Genomic DNA, 22,200 nt, shown 5'->3' on the forward strand with positions numbered 1-22,200 from the left:
TTCCCCCCAAACAACTCTATCCTCGCTAAAAATCCCCCCGGAAAGTTTTCTGCGGACAATTCCTCTTGGAAAATTCTTCTTAGCCTACTTTTATTTGAGAAAAAATATTTATTTAATTTTTATTGGTTTTCAAATCGTGCGGGAGATCTCTCCACCCCTCCCTTACACGAAGTTTATGCTGCAGAAAACCCATGGAAAATCTCCCCACAGCTGTCCCCTTAGCTCTAAGTACCTGCCCCATATACTTTAAGCGAATCTGAGCACTTTTGTGCAAAGGTCAGAAAAGATGCTTACGCCTGTGAAAGAAATCATTCTTTTCGCCATTTTCCCAGGTACTTGCTCAATATGTTTAAAGCCCATTAGTGAAAAAGAACTTAACCACCTTTCGGCTGAAAAGCGAGGATGCTGAGTGGTGAATGTCAAGTGTCAGCTCAGTATCCTGGCCCCACAAACAAAAACATCTTCATATGATTCTAGCTTATACAAGTTGCGACAACCATGCCTTACTACTAAAATATTGGTCGTGAGGATGGGAAGAATTGGGCCACAGCCTCATTCTGGTTTTCCAATCCTGCAGAACTAAAGTCTGGCATGATATTGGTTGAAATAAAGTAGACCATGCCAACTTATCTTTTAAAAGTCGGTAGAGACACGGAAGGGGGTTTTGGAGGGGCCACTGGCTTAAATTGCTTCTACAATCATACACACTAAAAGTACTTGATCGATTCCAATTAAAAAAGGTACAACATACTACTTTTCTAAAAAAAAAAGGGCGATGGGAAGAGTGCGGGCTGTTGGAGGGGCAATCAACCCACTTTATGCTTCCATTGCGCAGATTGAAGGCCATGGCTGCAATTCAAGTAAGGTAAAACACGACTATCTTTCTGCTGCAAAGTTGGTAGTGCGGGAGGAGGAGGGAGCTTCAAGGTGCTAGAGGCACAGTTAGTCACTCCAATCATACATATTGAAAATCATTGCGTGTTTCTGATTTAAACACATTGCTGTCTGACTACCTTTCTTTTAAGAAGATGGCAATGGGGATAACTATATGCAGCTTGGACTAAATTTATCTCACGAACAAATTTTTTTACGAAAAAAACGAATGTAATATATTTTGTAGTGATTGTAGTGACTACTGATTAGTCCTGAGAGGCCGTGTCTCCATCGCATTGAGATATAAATCAATTTTGTTTCAAAAACAAAATACAAAGGACGAACTCAACCGAAATCACAAACAATGACAGCTAGTAGCAATAGAGGGCAATAGTTTTAGACCTGTGAGAAAATAATCCTTTTTTAAACCTATGAATTTTTATGTTTATTGCTCTAAGAAGAAATTTCTGCGACTGGGCTAGAAAATTTATTAAAAATGCTAAAAAGCATTTTTAGATTTTAGTCTAAGATCAATTTGAAACTGGCCTGAAGTTTTCAACTTAAAAAAAAACGAAGTTTTCCACTTGAAAGCAGAAACATGGCTCGAAGAAACAATAGATATGCAGAACGTCTTTGTGTGGCCCTCACAGACAGAAATTATAAAAGATCATGTTACCTTACATACAATATATGGACAAGCGAAAACCATGCATTTTGGGCCCTAGCAAGAACTATAAAAAAAACTTTAAAATTTAACGTTTTCATTAATACTGAGGTCAACACTTTCCGTAAAACAGCGAAGGCTACAGCCTTACCACTTTCTCATAATAAACAAATGCACAGATAAAAAAAACACACACTCACACACAAAAAGGGCACAAAACAGGAAAAACCAGTGTTATCTGCACAACAATAGCAGTAAAATTTCCTAAATTGCATCTTCCCATTCGAACAAAGAACAAGCTTGGCGAAACCAACCTGAGAACAGAACAATAATAAAAACAGAAGGAAGTAGGCAATGTATAGGCAATGTTCAAATCCAGGATCTTTTCTTTTTGGGAAGCCCTTACTTTTTCTTTCATGTTTCACAGATTCCTGGATTATTTTCCCCCTCCAACCATTGGAGGGGGATTGAGAATATTAACATGATATGTTCTCATCAAACTTTGATCAATCTGGGAGTTAATCAGCCTTAAAAACACTAAATACCTTAATTTGGTTGAGTCTATTATTTCTGGAATTCAGGCTAAGCATTCTGGCTAGCATTAGCATTAGATTGACCATTTTATTACCGTATAAAACGACTGTCTTAAACCTTAAACAAGATGTAACATTTTTAGTGTTTTATACACATATTAGAGAATAAAAGAAACCAAAGAATTCAAACAGAACGGAGTTAAAAATCTAAGGTATTAAACTGATTTTGTATCTTGAAAACTGTCTCATTCTAACATGTGATTAATCTAATAAATTTAACTTGGGTACCTAAATGGTTTATACTACCAAGGCAGTCACAGTGTTGAACCTTTTCCCCTAGGGTATGTAAAGTCATTTTGAATCTGAAACAAATATAGAGACTGGGTTTCTCTTAATTACTTCATACGAAATATATAAATATATTTGTTAAAAACAATGTTTACGGAATACATTTTCTTGAAAAGGGGACTACCCTTTTTTAATAATACTAATTCCGCCTCTGAAATTTCCTTCAATCGGTGCCACCAATCTTGATAATATTAGAGTATATTCAAACTTTTCAAGAAAAAAAAATAATATTAAGAGAATTTGGAATTGCAAAAGAATTATTTCCATCATACTCCATTTCAAAGGGAAGATTTTGAGAATTTGCCATAATAACTCGGTTTATAGAACTTTCCTTTCACAGAAAAGAAAACACACAATGATAAATAAAAAGAGACGTATTAGAAACACCAATTAGCAATAAAAAAAGAAAAAAAATTCAGTACTATCACTTTAGCCCGAATACCAGGAATTATGGATTCAACCGAAGCAAGCCTAATAACAAATTAGCACCGAATAGCTCCTAAACTAGTCAAGATTGGTGGCGTGTAAGAGTGAAACTGCGGTTGACTTATTTCAGTGATGCTGCGGTTGACTTATTTCAAACGAGACACCCTATATAAATTTCAGTAGGCAAAGTCTATTGCAGGAGTGCTTAGAGCCTTTATCAAAAATTTTAATTCAGCTGAAATTATATATACGCACAAACTATATAATATATTAAAATCAATTATTTTTCAGATGCGTCTCAAAACTACTCAGCTCTACGTTCTATTTCTGGGTGTATCGATTCATGGCCAGAATCTGTCTGAAGAAAGAAAAGGACGTTCTCGCATAGTACCACCTCTTGCTAGGTATACAGAAAGGACAGATGAACAGGATATTGAATCACTTTTACCACGTCGTACCTTTGAAGGATCAGGAAAGACTAACTCATTAGACAGACGAAAGCACAAAGATTCCTCTTCCTCTCCTGGGCAAAATATTCAAATGCTAAGAATCAACCTCCAAGACATTCAAAGAGATTTTACTATCCCGTTCGGTAGCACCAAATTTAACTTTGTAGATTCCGTAAAAGAAGAAATAAACACAACAAATGGTGCTGAAGAAGATGAAGAGGAAGAAATATTATCGTCTGAATATAATAGTGACGGACAAACTAAAACTAAAGCCATTCCATTAAAACTAGACAGTGAAATAATTAAAAATACAATAGATATGGATATTTCTGATTTTATTTCTGAGACTGGACCGTCATATGTAATGTCACCCAATCATGTTAAAAGAATAGACCATATAACAGACCTGAGACTAACCAATATGGATAGAATGGATCTCAATAAACATCAAAGACAAAATTCGCTGATAATACCTCCAAACTTTTTTGGAATTGCCATGAATGCTCTTAGAGGACGAAGACCTGGTGCGAATCACTTACGAAACAGGCCCAATTTAGGTCGGAGGCCGCTCAAAAACCAATTTGGCCCACACGGTCATAACATAAGACCAGGTCGTCAGCGGAGACCTTTCAATCCACTTCAAATGGACACGATGAATGATAATTTAGGGAAAGAGAATGCACAAGGAAATCAGCTAACAAATGGAGATGGTGGTGGACCAAACATAGAACCTCCAAGAGGTAATGGAATTCTTCAAAGTACTTTAATTCCAATAGGAAATCTGCCAACGGAGACAATACCAGACAAAAATTTCGTACCAAGACCTGAAAGAGAAAATATAGCCAAACCTATAACTCTTGATAGTAGTTCCGTCAATGGTTTTGACGTAGGAAACAAGAAGGAACAGAGGGAGAAACCAACTGTTATCAACGATTTTCATGAGAATATTTTTATTGGTACTGATAGGCCGAAGAAGAATCACTTCGCATTAAATACATTATCAAATCATAGGCCGAGACTTTCTATGCAGGATTTAAGATTACGAAACCTGAGTAATCATAATAAGTTTCAAGAGCCCTCAAGTAGTTCTGGAAAAGGAGGAAGGTTCAACAGGAGGCCAAAGCAGCCCTTAAGAAATGGCCCAATTAACTTTCTTGCACATTCCCAAAGGAATAAAATACCAAATATGGTGGCATCAGACACACCTTTTAATGACGGGCAATACATTCCAGATAAAATGCAACAAAGTGTTGTTTCTGGCGAGACGTACTTAAGACCTAATGCTGGAACTGCAGTAATAAAGCACCAATATGTCAACGTTAATGCTTTAGGCCAAGAATCAACTAGCTCACCAGGAAACTTTGACCCCAATGGTGCACCAAATTTAAATTACTGGCAAACGTTAAATAAGGAAAACCTCAACACAGATGGATCAAAATCAATTGGCAGAGATAAAACAGCAGAGAAAAATGGTTACGATTCGAACCAAAATTTTTACAGACTGCAGCAGCAAAAATACCCCAATGATCTACAAAACGTTGCAATCAATGAACCTATAGACAATGGAGAAACTGACAATGATAACAAACAGGCTATTCGGAATTTCGAGGATAACTTTAAATCTTCCTTCACTTCATTTGATTTTGGATTCCCAGATTTTATTGCGGACGCATTTTATAACCCTTTTACAAGTCTCATGCCAGACAAGAGAGATCAAAGTGATGAGACAGGCTTAGAAATACACCCTAATAATAGCAAGTATATCATAAACACAGTAAAAAATAGTAAATATTACAAAAAGGACCAAGATAATGCCATAAATAAACCATCGTCTGCGCAACACTTTGCACTGCAATATCCAGCGTTTGACGGACTGATCCAAAACCCAAACGAGTTCAAAGGGCACACTCAGGGATATGGTCAACACACTCTACGACATAACTGGAAGAACGCACAAACGAAACAACAAAGATATTCTGTATTCGAAAATCAAGATGATTGGAACTTGAAAGGCAGACAAATAGAATCGGATGGAAATAAACATTTACCAAACTACTATCAACTACAGGAAAATGATCTTAGCAATCAGGGAGGCAGCACATTTTTTCCAAATGCATTAACTGGTAATGCTCAAATCGAAAGTGGGTACGAAACTTCATCCAAATGGGCCAATTTAAAAATTCCTGCAAGCAGTCTACAACCTAACCTTGTTTCAGAAACTAAACCAACTTCAAGCGATTATCTTACCTTGAGAGGCTCAAATGAAGTTTTCGATGGTAGGTTATCTCAAAATCATCCGAGTCTGAGCTCTTATATAGGCACAGTATTGCATCTATCTCCTATTGACACAAATCAATATGTAGATCACAGCCATGGAGTTGCTATTGGTCCACAAGATAATCCAGAATTTCCTTCGTTGTCTCTATTTTCAAACCCAAATTTGAGCAACATTGGTAACACAAATCAGTCATTAGAACAATCTTTTTTATTACAAGGCCAAAACTTAGAACAACAAAATGACATTCAAGCCAAAAATAGAAACGAAATTCCCCGCAGGAACATGGATGGCTACTCCACGGGTATTCATCTGTCAACTGAGGAAAACCCTTCTCGAAGAGAGCAAAGCTATAGACATAAACACAACGGAGAGTCACATTCCACGGTAGACAATATTGCTCAGGCAAACTCGGACAACGAAAACGGATTTACAGGAGCTCCAAAATTCCCATCTATTGACGATTTTTTTGACCTACTAGACACAGACATGAACAATTCTCGTTCAAAAAGGAAAGGCCGTGAATATAAATCACTAGAAAGGGAAGACTTTTTCCAGAGGATGACTTCCACAGATTCATTTGAATCTTCAGCGACAAAGTTCGATCTTCCCGTGAAATAACCAATAAGACATAGTGATTAAGAGGTGAGAAGACTGATTACAAATGGTGACTACAAGAGTGACTCTTCATAAATAGTCCCATGTGACGTGCGTTGGTCAATTTTAGGACAAATATTATTTATTTTAACGGCATATATATATTTTTTTTTCTTTTCATTTGAATTACAATCTATGTGTAAAGTTTCAAGTGTCAAGCATGCATATTTAAAAAAAAAAGAAAAGAATAAACATAAATTTCTAAAAAGTGATGCACAATAAATTCAAATATTTAGAGCATTATATCCTTATTTAGGGTAGTATTAAGCAAAACCTTTCTGGAGAATGTTATAAACAAAGAAAAAAATAAATCAAAGCCCTTATATATTGATTTTCAAGTTGTGTTTTTTTTTTTTTTTTTTTTTTGTGCGCATTGGAATAAAGGATAATTTTGAAATTAGAGTTGCCATTAAATAGCTTTCTCAAGGGGCGATGGATGAAAAAAATGTCCTTCTTCTTTCAATTCATAAATTCTTGTCATGTTATCTGCCGTTAATTCAGAACTCTGGCTGTCCACAAACTTAAATTCAATGAGTAGTTAGGAATAATTTTATGCGAAAAAAGTATTTTGTTCACCCATGCCAAATTTTGTGGCGGTATTTTGTTACTTGATTGGGTAAAGGCCAAAAACTGAATATTTTCTTACATCCAATGTTTATAATTACAAAACTCTGTTCGCTTCTGCAATGTCGAAATGATCAGAAAAGGATGAAGACTTATTGTTAATGAAAAAGACTCACCACGTCATTCAAGTAACGATTCCAGTCATTTGACTTGGCGAAAATTTTGAATTGCTCGTAGAATTTTTCCCATCGACTATCGATACTCTGAGGAAACAGCGGTAAAAAAGTTGACGCCTCGCTTAATTTCAATAGAGTTTTGAGAAGAGGTAACATGAATGTGTACAATTCTTCTTGACCCTCTAAAAATTAAGTTTGTCAATTTGTAAGATAATTAATTATACCAGCTAAAAAGACATTAAATATGAAAACAAAGTACATCAATCAAAAATTTCAATAAAGGTTTGCATTAAATATAAAAATAAATGTTTGAAAATATCAAAATATAATAGAAGAAAAGTAGAAAAAAAAAGCAAAACAGCTAAATTAACACAAAAAACATACATTATCAACAGCTTTTTTGGAATAATAGTATTTTTTTAAACACTATTTTTATTTATGAATACACATAGATTCATACACATACGTAGATATATATACGCTCCTATACACAAGCAGGCACAAATATACACCCCTACGCGTACACCAAGTCGTACCAACCCATGCACAATGGCACATTCCTACGTGCCCACATACACACGCACTAACGTAGCTCCCAAAGTATCTATTTAAATTTACGTTTAAATATGTATACCTACGCATATATATTACACCTTCACTGATTTTGATTTTTCTTTTTTTTTTACTAAATCAGACAACAACAAACGTAAAAGAGGAAAAAGAAACACAGAAAGAGTACGAGAAAAAAATGTATCCACGGTGTTCACACATTCCTCATTGAAATCCGCTATAGAAGATCTATAGGCTCCCTTGGGCCCTCCTTTTGCTCCTTTGGGCATTCCTTTTCTTATCTTATTTCTTTTCTTTTTTTTCTATTTCATTTTGTAATCAATATTTTTTTCGACACACAGTATCTTTAACATTGTTTTGACCATAATTCAGAATTTCTTTCTAATCTCAATAAAACTAACCTGGTCGAATAGATTCTCAATTTTGAACTTGGTTTTTTCCTTGAGGGGAATTGACGTAGGTGAATCGACACTATGGTGCTTGGTCAGTCACCCTGGTATTTTCACAAAACTAAGACATAACAAGTTTCCTTGTTGGCAACAACGTTCTATCAATATTTTCGCCCCCCTAGTCCTCCACGATATCGATGACTATGTGAATCCAAAGGAGAGGAAAACCCGTTCTCTTTTATTTCTTACGACCTGGAAACAAAACTATATATACAGCTCTATACATCGATCGTTAATATATTTTTCCAGATTTCTCCTCCAAACCTTTCTTTTATCTGCAAATGAGCAATAATCTTTTGTATACAAGCATGTACTTGTACATTCCGAACCAATTTTGTCACCCGAATATTCTCTGATTTGAAACCAATCCATTCCTCCCTTCCATTCAAATATTTTCCTAAAATCTTTTATTAGTAGACCTTCATCCTGACAGTAGCTCGTCAGGTTGATTTTTACCTCCTTTCTTCTGATGGTCGCCTGTCATATTGATTTTTATATCTTTTTGACACTACGTAGCTTAGGAATATCAAAATTGTGATTCACTCTAACATCTCTTCATAATTTTTATAAGTACCATTTTACTTGCCCAAGGTGCCAAAAATCAAGGAAGGAGGTGTGGGGTCCTGTTTTTCCCGGGGCAACTAAAAATGAGCAAATTTCTGGTACTATTCATAATACACCTGACAAGAGGATCGAAGATAGTCGTTTTTTCCGTATTTCTTACCATTGCCCGCATCTTCAGGTCTTTTTTTCAACTCTAAATGCATTTTCATTTTGGACTAACCTCGTTTTTCATGGTACTAATGCTGGCCCTTGGTTCCATATTTCCTCCCGTTCCTGTGCTGGGATTATGATTCGAGGAGTCCAATTCATTTTGAGTAGTAAATATCGTTTGGGCGAATTTGCTTAGTGGGTCCGGACTAACATTGACTCCTTTACATCTTTCCCTAATTTCTTTTCTTCACACTGCAAATTTCCCATGGCATAATCGAATAGAGGTTTCTTGTTCTTCAGTGTCCCAATATTTTGCCCTTCTGTCTCAGCCAACTCAAAAAACTCTAGATCTGAATCTCACTCTACACTTCGCACATACACAGTTCCCAAATTTATTTCCACTCTCTTTTAAGTTACATTATGTTTCAGCGAGTCTAGTTGACACGGTGAGGAGTGTGCTAAGTATAAGCAGGGCTACCAAATTTATTTTAAGGAGTGTGTCATATTTTTTTCGAAAATGTGCTTTTTGTGTCATCTCAGATTCCATAATGTGTCACAAAATGTGTCATATTTTTTTGCTACAAGTGGTATCATATTTAATTGTCAAATCTTTATTTAGAGTTTTGAATATATAATCTTTTCCAAATCAGTTCAAAAAGGAGTAAACTTAACCTTATCCTATTATCTTGGGATCATGACCTTTTTGTGACGTCATGAAAGAAATAGAAACATTCGATTAAATTAATGTTACACACTATGTATTTGTGTCTGGGCGGTCAATAAGGCAAGTTTACATTCATAAAAGTTTAAGGGACAATCAATTTCGACAGCAAATTGAAAATAGACTTTTAGTATGACGTCGTAATCGTAATCGGCTCTATACGTAATCGGCTTTCTTGGCTAAGCTTAAAATTTACTCAAAATGTAAGCCATTCAACCTGCTTCAATCTAGTATTTTTGTCATATTTTTCGGTGCCTTTTTAGGCCACATGGATTATTCTGAAGGAGAGACATCTCTGGAAATTTGTAATCTTGTCCGAGGTTGGATACCCCTCCTGTACTCCTAAAAATGGGAGTTGCTGCTTATGCACACAGCTTTGGTAAACGGCATGTTGTTTAATTTTTACTATTAAGTACGAACCAGTTGGCTACATCAAATACTCAATCAAGAAGCCAATTAAGTTCAGATACTCAGCGTGCATTTTGATTTGAAATTTCCGCCTATGGCTGTTTTTTTCGCGTGGTTTAAATTTTAAATACGGTGATGGCATCTGTCCTGTATTCTAATCAAGACTCGGATGACAAAAAAATTTCATTTTTTTAAAAAATGTGTCATTTTTGTCGATTGTGTCATTTTTTTATTGAAAAACGTGTCATTTTCGTCGATTGTGTCATCATTTCGTCTGAATGTGTCACGCAACATCAAATTGTGTCATTTTGACACAAAATGTGTCAATTTGGCAGCCATGAGTATAAGTATCTTAAGGTTGACTGATAGTAATATTTCTCCGGCAACTTTACTGTCAGTATAACCCTTCAAAAAATGAAATAAAAGAGCAAGAGATAAACATCATTGTATTAAGAAAAATACCGGGAAAAAATATACAATTTTTGTAGAAATAGATGAACCATTATTATTCTTAAATTCAAGAATATAAAAACTCTTAATATTTACGATTTTAAATTAAGTATGTTTCGCGTCTATTGCAGATTTTTAATCACTGAAACATTTTATGAAAATAGTTAAGATAGAGTAAATACAGGAGTTTAAAATGAACTATGAATCATTTAATGCACTAATTGAGGGGTCAGATACTCCTAGGTGGAATTAATTATTTTGTGAGTTTATCCGGTTTTGAAAATTAAACAGGCCCAACAGAATATAACATTTTAAGCTTAAAATTAGCACATTAAATTGTAAACTAAACTTTATTTTAATTTTGGAATAACGATTTAAGTTATCCAATTTAAGCTTCTGAAAATTAATAGTGGGAATTACAGAAGAAAAATTACTAAAATAACAATATTGGGTATAAAGCAGGGGGGATAGTAGATTAAGTAGTTTTATTTACCCCAAACGCTCCTTAATAGATAATTTTTATTTTTTCACCATTTTAATCTTTTTTTTCCGATTTGGTGGAAAAATCTCCGTTATGTATGTATTACCACGCCTTGAAGTATGAGGCAATTCCTCACAGTTCACAGTCCAGAATTTTAATGATTTAGTAATTTTTTTCTATTTTTAAGCTTTTGTACTGCCAATTCAAGATTTTATAATATAAATTTAAAGTAAAAGGAAAGTAGAGACACGACAATTGAATTTTTAAAAAAAGCTCAAGTTATATTTGAAGCAGGTCTTGTGTGCAGCCTTTCAGACCTTAGAGAAAAATAGAAATATCAAATAGAAAAGAAATATCAAAGAAAAAAACCTAAGTGAATATCAAAAATTTACTAAGTTATTTTGAGTAAAGATAAAATTCAGCTCGCTGATAAATTCCTTATGCTATTATTACAAAAAAAACTCGGCTATATAGTAAATTCCCAGTGTTTTAGTTGCTAACCGAATATCAAATATTTAATAAAAGCATTTTAGGACTAAAACAAACCCAGCTAAACGATAAATTCAGTGTTTTAGATGCCGACTGAGATCACAACAAACTTAGGTAGTTGGTAAATTCCAACTGTTTTAACAAAAAACTCAGCTCGCTGATAAATTCCACGGGCTTTTAGTACAAAAAACTCGGCTAGTTGGTAAATTCCGAGTGTTTTAATTGCTGACCGAGAAACAACGATTTAATGAAAGAAATTTTGAGTACAAAAAACTCAGCTAGATAGTACATTCTGAGTGTTTTAGTTGTAATTGAATATCAAAAACTTAATAAGAGCAATTTAATTTCAATAGAGTTTTGAAAAGAGGTAACATGTATGTGTACAATTCTTCTTGACCCCCTAAAATTAAGTTTACCAATTTGAAAAATAATTATACCAGATAAAACGACATTAAATATGACAATAAAGTATATCAATAAAGAAATTTCAACAAAGGTTTGTATTAAAAATCAAAATAAATGTTTGAAAATATCAAAATTTAATGGAAGAAAAGTAGAAAAAACAAACAAAAAAACAAAACAGCTATATTAAGACATTTACAAGATATAGTACCATGTTTTTATTTATTTATTTATTTAAATTATCATTTAGAGGAAAAGCACCAGAAAATGTCAATAAATACCGAAATTTTAGAGGATTATTAAGATTTAATGAAAATTAAAGGATTGCAATAATTCAGGTATTTACAATCAAAGCACGCGTACCATGAAAAATTTGAATCCCATGGTCCATAGCAAATAGTATTCTTTTTTATAAATCCCATCTTCTGCCCTCTTAGCGATATAATTATGTTTATTTTTCGAAAGTAATAATCCGATGTTTGAAAATCCGGCACGGGGGTTTCATTTCAATTTTTCGTCTTTAATTTCAATTCTTTTCACACAACTATTTTTAACTGCTGAAAAACTAAAAAAAAACACAAAAACGGGAAAGTTTCCATAAAGTCTAAAATTTCAAGGTTTCTTCTTAACAACAAAAAACAAAATTATTTTCAAATTATCATAATATTAGGAAACGATTAACCCCCTAGAACACCTTAAAATTATTTATTTACTAGTTGTTGGGGTGGCGCTTCGCGCAACCCCAACACCTAGTTGGTGGGGGCGCTTCGCGCCCCCCAAGCCCCCCCCCCCGCGCGCGCAAGTCGTTACGCGCCATATTAGTTACGCGCCATTGTAGTTGTGTCCCTGTGTCCCACCTGTGAATATAGATAGATATATATATATATTTTTAACTACGTAAAACTTGCGAATGTACAACATTCTTGGCTGTCCCATTGTCTGTGCATATAAATAGAATGTCAGGTTTACCGACTCTTGAACATGCAACATATAATTGTCCATGGGAAAAACAATCTGTATTCAGATCTATACCTCATTATTCTAATGATTGCCCTTGAGCTTTGTTGATGGTGATTGCTAATCGAACATTCCCTGTGTCCCTGTCGTCATTTATATATCTCCCTGTGCCCCCCGGCGTCCCCGTTGTTGTTGTTTCCCTGTGTCCCGGTCGTCATTTGTGTCCCGGTGTTCCAGTCTGTAATTTCTCTTTGAGTGTCGCGGTCGTCATTTATATTCCCTGTGTCCCGGTGTCCCGGTCGTCATTTTTGTCCCGGTCGTCATTTGTGTTCCGGTGTCCCAGTCTGTAATTTCTCTTTGAGTGTCCTGGTCGTCATTTATATTCCCTGTGTCCCGGTCGTCATTTGTGTCCCGGTGCTTTGTTGATGGTGATTGCTAATCGAACATTCCTTGTGTCCCGGTCGCTTTTTCTTTGAGTGTCCCGGTCGTCATTTATATTCCCTATGTCCCGGTGTCCCGGTCGTCATTTGTGTCCCGATGTCCCGGTGTGTAATTTCGTCAATCAACAAACATGACGTCAGTCGACACACAAACATGACGTCACTGGACACACAGACACACAGACAACTTATTTTTATATATATAGATGTCCCGGTGTCCCGGTCGTCATTTGTGTCCCGATGTCCCGGTGTGTAATTTCGTCAATCAACAAACATGACGTCGGTCGACACACAAACATGACGTCACTCGACACACACACACACACACACAGACAACTTATTTTTATATATATAGATATTTGATAACCAATAGAATTATTTATTAAAATATGACTTTAAGTGCACTAATAGGATGACCTTACTCAGGTAGGACTCTCAAGTATGCACTCGTAGAGAGGTCGTAGATATTACCTAGAGACAGGGAAGTTTGTGGTGGACTGATTCCTAAATGCCTAGATTTAAGACTGAATTACGGTTTTTTGGGACTGAATCAGAGAAATTCATACGGGATGAGCAAGCATCCAAAAAATGTTCTAGCGACAAGGGAAAATTAGCAAAAAAATACGTTACCAGAAAAGTGTTGAAATCGCTCCAAATACCAAAAATTTTGATTTTCTTTATATACTTTCAGTCTTTCAAAGAAGGCGGGAGAAAATTCCCAGTCTACAGGCAGCAAAACCCATGCAGTAATATACACATCAGTTTACTATACCCTACTATAGGCCTTACCTTAGACCTTAGATCCTCCTGTGCCGCCAGAGGCACCCAGGGCATCCACGAAGAGCCGCCAGTCATCCCACATGTGCGCCGCTGCCCAAACATCTTCCCACTGGGGCTGGATCGTCGTGTGGATGTTCGACAAATCCCGTTGGTAGGTGCGACGCAGCGTGTTCTTGGGTCGACCTCTCCTGCGAGTTCCCTGGGGTTGCCACTCTAGGATCTGCCTAGGGATCCTGTCTTCCTTCATACGGATCACGAGCCCAATGTATCGCCATCTACGTTGCCGGATGACGTCTGTGACCCTGGGCTGGCCTGAGATAGAGCGGACTCTCTGGTTTGTGACGTGTTCCCTCCAGTCGATGTTCAGGATCCTCCGAAGGCAGTTCTTTTCGAAGGCTAGGATCCGTCTTTCTTGTTGCTGATTCAACTTCCAGCACTCACTGCTGTAGAGAAGTGCAGAAAGGACGTTGCTGTTAAATAGTCTCAATTTCAGCTTCAGGGAATACTTTTTCGATCGCCATACTGGCTTTAGTCGGTTAAAAGCTCCACTGGCTTGCCCAATCCTCTGCTGCACTTCTCGCTCACTTGATCCTGAATTCTCCACAGTATTGCCGAGGTATCTGAACTCCACGACCAGCTCGATGGTTGAATCTCCGCATTTCATGTCCAGAGGGGAATCGGTTGTTGCCATACTCTTTGTCTTCTCCGTGTTGATCTTGAGTCCAAGTCGGCTAGCATTTTCACGGATAGTACTATTCGTAATCCGTAACTACTATAGGCAGCCATGATAAACTTTTTCAAATGAATAAACTAAAATATAAAAATCCCAGCTACTGTTTAGAATTTAAACTTGAACAGCTGCTGAAAGAAAAGTTAAGTTATTTTCGAAAAGTGGTGAAAACGATTCTATCATTTAAACTACTCTAATAAGTCCCTTTTTGTTAGGAAATAAAAACAGATTACATTAAACAGTATAATAATAGCAGATCCAGTATTTCTTGAATCGGGTTTAAGAAAAATTATAAGAAGCAATCTCTGGTAGCAAAGCTCATGAAACGCTTTAGCAACTGGTTCACATGGGCCACTACTGCAAAGCAAAAGAAGTGGCAATGGCTGTAAATTGGGATTGAACCCTTTTGAGGCACCATAGAAGTCCTAGTTTCTTATCCTAACCTAATTTAGCAGACATCCAATAAACCTTTCCTATGGATGCCGATGGCAATAATGTAGCCTTTTAGTACAGTCAATCTTAATTAACTTTAGGGGTTACCTCAAACAAATTGCAATAGTTTTGATTTTCGTATCATTCGAACCGGAAAAAAATCTCTATAACAAAAAAAAAATGGCCAAAATCGGTCGAGGCGACATTGACATTGACATTTTTTCGTCTTTTCTTCTAAAAATAGCGACTTGAAAAAAAATTACTTAAAATTCGGTGATATGAAAATCTGGTACGCAGATCACAACTCAGTTCTGTGTTTTGACCATCACTGAGTAATTCCCACACCCACATACATGCGCGAGATAAAGTGTGCATTAATATACGTTGGATATTACACGAAGTCGGATCGACGCAGAGAAAATTTACACTTCCTAAGCCGAAATACTAGGAAAAATTTGTGTCCTAGTATCTTGCATGTTTCGCCCCCTCCTCCCGCGCACACCCAATCAAATAAATGGTTTTGCACACATCTCATAATTGTCCTACATCTGCCATGTTCTTCAACGCTACGACGCTCACAATAAATGACACAAAAAATTTAAAAACCACAACTAGGATACTTACGAACTGCTAAATTGAGACCTGAGAACTTGCTATCGTTTCTGCTCTCTAGAGTATGTTTGCTTCTAATTGAAATGTTCGTCGGTAAAGACACTACCATGAAAATTATTGCAAGTGGACATGCAATTGTACAAACTGTGTGGCAGCGCGCAGTCATTTCTCTCTTCCTACTTGTAATGTCTCTTCAAATGCATCATCATTATTCTTTCAAATATTCGATTGATACCTTCAATTCGAAGTTTCGAGGTTTGAGAAAAATGCTGCCGTTTATTATGGAATTGAGCTGTAAGAAATTACTTCTGACTGTCTGGTCCAACACGTGGCGGACAACGTTGATCACAGCACATGTACTCTCGATGGTAGAAAAACCTTTTATGGCAGGGCATAGATATCATTGCTGCTGTAACCACATGGCTAAACTTAAAATTTAAACTAAACTTAAACTCAACTTAAAAAGTATCCCTAGTCAGGAGGTTAAATCGATCTTCCTTCAAGCGACGAGAATTGTATCCTTTCTACACCGATATTTATTGCCCATCAAGTCGAACGTGCGGATTTACTCCGGTCGTAACCTTTGACCAGCCGTTGTGGTGGAGATTCATGAAAATTATTGCTGCAGAGGGACCTGGAAGTAGCGTTGCAAAAGTAGTGGTTAGACTAGGAGAATTCCACACCCTCATGAGTTTTGTCGGTGCTATTGGATCTTTGATGGATGGAACTGGACTGAAAGAAATCTTTGAATTGATGTGCGCTTCCGATACAGTTCATCGTCTTCTAAGTGGTAAGGCTGTTTCTCGAGCACTGCGAGCCCATACCATTGTAGACGCAGCACTTCAGTCGATTCTGATAAAGGAATTTGTAGACACGGATTCAGATGCAGAAATTGGATTGAATACAGAACTTGCATTGAATGTGGTTGAGTTTCATGAAATCAGAAACCTATATGAGAAAGTAATGAATGGACGAGCTTCTCTTGAAGATAAATCCCAGTCTTCAAGCCTCATGAAAGTCAAAGCTTCTCTGTCAGCTCTTAAATCAGAGCGAAATGACGAAACTCGAACAGGAAAACTCAATGGAAACTCCATTTGCAAACAGTTTCCTACATACTCCCTTACCTCGCAGCAGCTAGTCACAACAACTAAACGAAGTTGGCGAGGCTGTACCTACAGCAGATGAACAGACTTGAAGATACAGGCCTAGCACTTTTCCAGTCTTTCAAAAAAGGCTTACATATTGAGAGAAGATCGGACAGATTTTAGGCCGGTTTATCTACATATTTGGTCATCAGAACTGACGGATGCTTCGTATCACACAAACAACCCCCACAAAGCGTCTGGTATTTCAAGGTAGCAGAGGGACTGCAAAGACCCACAAATAGTTATTGACCTTTTTTTTAGCAAACGTCTCCTTTCGAGGGTGATCAGCTATCGCTTCGAAGCCTTGTTACAGGCATGACTGCTGCAGATATCGTGAACACCGACAAAGCAGTGGAAGTCAGGAAGAAGATTCTTGACAGAATGGTAGGGAAATCTCTGAAGGAGCATTCATTCAAACGGAAGGATCAGGCAGTCCATATGACGGCAAAACAAAACAGTGGGGGAGATATCCACCGTTTAGACCATTCATTGCTGTTTCCGCATCTTTTAACTATATCGAAAAGACTGAATATCGACGAAAAATTTTCATTTAGATATGAACCTTGCTCATATTCCGAGTCACTTTTTGATGATTCTGGCACGTTCTGAAAGCCAGAGCTCGCAAAAGCTATCGAACAACTTCTAGAATAGATACGACTGGGGAAAAACATAGTCTAAATTGCACCTACGTCTTAGACGGGGGCGTTTTGCTTCACAGGATTCCCTGGGCGAAAAAAAAAAACATATTTGGAGGTCTTAGATCGATACTGAAGCTACGTCTCGGCGAAATATCCAGACGCTATTATTGTGTTTGATGGCTACAACATCGCTGCTTCTAGAAAAGATACGACTCATCTTAAGCGAAACCGTGTAACTGAACGGGAAGTACTGTTTAGCCCAGAAATGAGACTAACCACCAAAAAGGAGGAATTTCTTTCGTGCAAAAAGAATAAAGCCCGTTTCCTCAATGTGCTTTCTGAATATTTACGAGGCAAAGGTCTGAGAACCATCCAAGCTAAAGCTGATGCTGACTTGCTTATTGTGTTTATAGCGGTTGGGTGTTCGAAGACTATGGACACTGTAGTTGTGACGATACCGACTTGTTGGTGTTGTTACTTTATCATTGTATTCCTGAGCACCACAATGTCTACCTGCACAGCGAGCCTAGGCCAACCAATTCAGGTGCAACTTGGGACATCGAAGCCAGTTAAGAAGATCGAGATTGAAACCTGCAAACTGCTTCCTTTGGCTCACGCAATTCTTGGCTGCGACACAACTTCCCGTCTACATGGACTTGGCAAAGGGATTGCACTTAGACGGCAGAGACACAACGAACAGTTTAGGAAAAAAGATTCTACGTTTTCTAGAATTAATACTTCGAAAGAATATTTTAAAAAAGCGGGAGAGGCTGCACTTTCTATATTGTACGCTGGAAAACCTACTGACAATCTTGATAATTACCGATACCGAGTCTTTCAGCAGAAAATAGCAACGTCTACAACTTCCGTTCATCTCCAAGATCTAAATCCTGCTTCAGCAGCAGCGAACTTTCACTGTTTCTGTAAATTGCCATGGACATTCAGACCTATACCGACACTTGATTTATGGGCGGGAGGGAAGGGGGGGATAACCAAACATAAACGTTCAAACAAATAAAGTGCATATTTGTGATCTACGTACTAGGTTTACCTATTACCGAATTTCTATACGCGCAAATTAAGTTGTTTTTAAAACGTCGTCATTTTAAAAGAAAAGACGAAAAACATTCAATTTCGCCTCGTTCGACATTGTCCGATTTTTATAAGTTGTAGAAATATTTTCCGGTTCGGATGGTATCAAAATAAAAACTTTTGCATTTTTTAGTTTAAACCTTACATTAACTGTACCATTTACCTCACAGAGGTTTGGTCGAGCACGGACACTTGAGAACATAACTGCAGCTGTTGATCGGCTTTTATTGAAGGAATTGCGCCAGCCTAACTGGTAATTAGCCTGGTTGGAAATTGAACTAAAGAGATTTTAACAACTCACCCCCTTCCACAGAGATCAGATGAGGCCATAAAAAGGCACATCTAAGAGCCTAGCTTTTGGTTCCTACCGAGTTTGTTAAGGGCTTGTCGTCCCCTTAAAATAATCAAGGGCCCCGCTCCTTCTAGACCTGTAATCGATTTTGTATTCTAAAAAGCTACTTTTCAGAGGTTAGTATTGATATTTAATACCTTTTGTCGCATACTCTGACGACTATATTTTTTCCTATTACTACCAATTAAGTCTTGTAAATACCTGTCAAAATGCTCTGTTAAGTGTCATGGTAATACAAATTCGAGCGACCTTCTACCCCACAAAGGTCGGAGTAGGTGTGGAACACTGAAAAACAAAGTTATTATAATAAGCCAACTATTAGTTTCTGCCAAGTTTTACTAATGTTTGACAAACCATTCTGACATATGTCCTGAAAAAAGCAATTTAGAGACCCTTCCCTCCAGAGATACCATATTGCGTCTAAACACCAATAGCCACAAGTAGGAACCTACCTCTAACTTCTCATCAAGTTTCTAAACTTCCCCATATAAGGTCATAATAGACCCAGACGCTCTTAAGACTCAATTAAAATACAATCTTTTGCTCTCAACCAAGTCTGATTGAGATCTGATGACCTCTTCTGTAAGATTAAATAAACTTTTTATAACTAAAAGTAAGGAGCGATATTAAACCTTAAAACGAACAGAAATTACTCCGTATATGACTCTTTCTCTCAGCTCTACTTTTTAAAACATTAAAAAAATTTAGCGTAAAGAGCGGGGCGTTGAGGAGGGAACAGCCCCTTTCTTATACGGAGTAATTTCTGTTCGTTTTGTTTTAATGTCGCTCCTTACTTTCATTAAAAAAAAATTTATTTAATCTCTGGACGTTTTTGAATTAATACATGTTTTGATTTTGGCTCTCCGCAGATGAACATTTAAAACGAAATTTGCATATTCATTTTTTTGGCTAAATGGCTTTCTCATAGTTTTCATCGAACGATTTTGAGAAAAAAGGAGCGGGGGAAGGCCTCTAGTAGCCCTCCAATTTTTTGGTTGCTTAAAAAGACAACTAGAACTTTTAATTTTTTACGAACGTTTTTATTAGTAAAAGATATACGTAATTCACGAATTAGTTTAAATAACGAACTTCTATATGGGTATGTTTTTATTACGTATATGAGGGGGTTCGCCCCCTCGTCAGTACCTCTCTCTTTACACTAAAGCTTAAATTTTGTCCTAATTCCTGAAGAATAACCCCTGAATCACAAAGATCGTACAATAAATAGTTGAAATTACTAAAAAATACTTAAGCGTAAAGAGCGAGCTATTAGGAGGAGGGTGAAACCCTCGTATGCGTAATAATTTATGTTCGTTTTAAGTTCTAATGCTGCTCCTTACTTTCGGTTGAAAAACTTTTTCAGATTTATTTTTTCATTTATTTATTTAAATTTTCTTCCCCCATGACGAATTCCTCCATGGAAGGTTCCTCCCACGGGGACTGTGGGGGGGCAAGTCGTCTCCAAAGACATAGTTATAAGGTTTTTCGACTATGATGAATAAAATAGCTATCTCAGAATTTTGATCCGGTAACTTTGGGAAAAAATTAGCATGGGAGGGGGCCTAGGTGCCCTCCAATTTTTTGGTCACTTAAAAAGGGCACTAGAACTTTTCATTTCCGTCAGAATGAGCCCTCTTGCAAAATTCTAGGACCATTGGGTCGATACGATCACCCCTGGAAAAATAAGTAAATAAAATAAACATGCATCCGTGATCTGTCTTCTGGCAAAAAATACAAAATTCCATATTTTTGTAGATAGGAGCTTGAAACTTCTACAGTAGGGTTCTCTGATGCGCTGAATTTGATGGTGTGATTTTCGTGAATTCTATGACTTTTACGGGGTGTTTCCCCCTATTTTCTAAAATAAAGCAAATTTTCTCAGGCTCGTAACTTTCGATGGGTAAAACTAAACTTGATGAAACTTACTTATTTAAAATCAGCATTAAAATACGATTCTTTTGACATAACTATTGGTATGAAAATTCCATTTTTTAGAGTTTTGGTTACTATTGAGCCGGGTCGCTCCTTACTACAGTTCGTTACCACGAACTGTTTGATTTCTTATCGACGAGGTACTGAGGTTGCCGTTCTGCGCCGCAGAGGAAACATCTACCCCTGACTTCAAAGATGTATCAAAAAAATATAAGTGTTACTTCTGACTAAGCCTGGCTGTTTTTCTGATGACAAGGATTTAGGAAAGCCTCCTTCCTTCCCCAAAACACCCAAATCACGTCCTGATCCCAAAAGGTATAGTCGGAGCATTAGGTCTTACTTCCTATTAAGTGGCGTTAGGACGCTTAGTTGGAAGACATTAGTCTACATGACTAGATTTTAAGATCCTCTCCACTTTCTTTATCATTAAGGCTACATCCGTTCAAGATCCCAAAGAGGCATAACTAGGACACTAACACTTACTTCCAACGAAATGTGCTGAACGATTCGACAATTCCTTTTTCAAGATGTTCTTAAGAAAAGAAGTCAGCGTCTCAAACCCATCCCACATAGGTAGGATCAGGCAAGAAGCAACCGAAATTACAGCTACGATACTTCCTGATCTTTTTTACCAAGTTTAGTCCAGATCTTACAGTTTATTTGATTAAATATCCTGATGATAAAAATTTAGGATCCCTCTTCCGTACCCCAGAGAGATCAGGTCAGGTCTTGCTCTGCATAACGCATAAATAGAATACTTGTTCTTACTTCCCAGTTAGTTTTGTCACGATCCAACAATCTCTTCAAATATAATGATGGTCTTTTAAAAGAATTTAAGTTATCCTCCCTGGCAGAAGTTAAAGTATGTCCAGGCACCCAAAGAAACAACCCATTCTGGTAAATGCGTAAATTACAAGATTACAGAGAATCTCCTTCCCTCCCCCTGACCTGTCAGTTATATTATGGCTAGACTTTTTCCAGCACATAGTTGTATGCATAAATAGTTTCAGAAAATTTAACTTCAGTCAGACACTACGTTTTACGTTCACCATAAAGGAATGTATTATTTTTAATTTTTGTCCCTTACCTTCAATGATATACAGGCGACTGATGACGATTAGTGAAAAAAATACCATTGTTACTCCGCAAAACAATTAACGAGATTTCATTCAAAAAATTCTAGAATTTAATTGTACCACTGTTCAAGCTGGGTAGGTTTTAAAAGTTTCCGAAAATAATAATTTCATTAATTTTACTCTTCAACAAAAAGGGTCACTTCGAAGTTAGTGCTTTTAGCTTGAGTCCAGCTGTACCCATGAGCAGTACAAATATAAAAATAACATTAAATATTATTTCAAAATATTACTAATGCTATTACACAAGATAAACATATGCTTATTTAAAAAAAAAATTCCCTTATTGCCCAAGGAACTTATCACAA

General features: G+C 36.8%; 2 protein-coding genes across 2 annotated transcripts in view; one reads left to right on the forward strand and one right to left on the reverse strand.

Annotated features, from left to right (window-relative positions):
- Positions 1-6,331, forward strand: part of LOC136039897 (uncharacterized) — a 28,362-nt gene extending 22,031 nt beyond the window's left edge. The window contains exon 2 of the mRNA XM_065723882.1: positions 3,136-6,331. Within this exon, the coding sequence (XP_065579954.1) occupies positions 3,136-6,189 (3,054 nt within the window). The 3' untranslated portion in view covers positions 6,190-6,331. The remainder of the gene's footprint in view (positions 1-3,135) is intronic.
- Positions 1-22,200, reverse strand: part of LOC136039891 (neurobeachin-like protein 1) — a 182,834-nt gene that overhangs the window by 105,008 nt on the left and 55,626 nt on the right. Inside the window, exon 14 of the mRNA XM_065723869.1 lies at positions 6,966-7,147. Within this exon, the coding sequence (XP_065579941.1) occupies positions 6,966-7,147 (182 nt within the window). The remainder of the gene's footprint in view (positions 1-6,965; positions 7,148-22,200) is intronic.

Source organism: Artemia franciscana, chromosome 2 (genome assembly GCF_032884065.1).
Source record: "Artemia franciscana chromosome 2, ASM3288406v1, whole genome shotgun sequence".
In the NCBI taxonomy this organism is placed as follows: Eukaryota; Metazoa; Arthropoda; class Branchiopoda; order Anostraca; family Artemiidae; genus Artemia; species Artemia franciscana.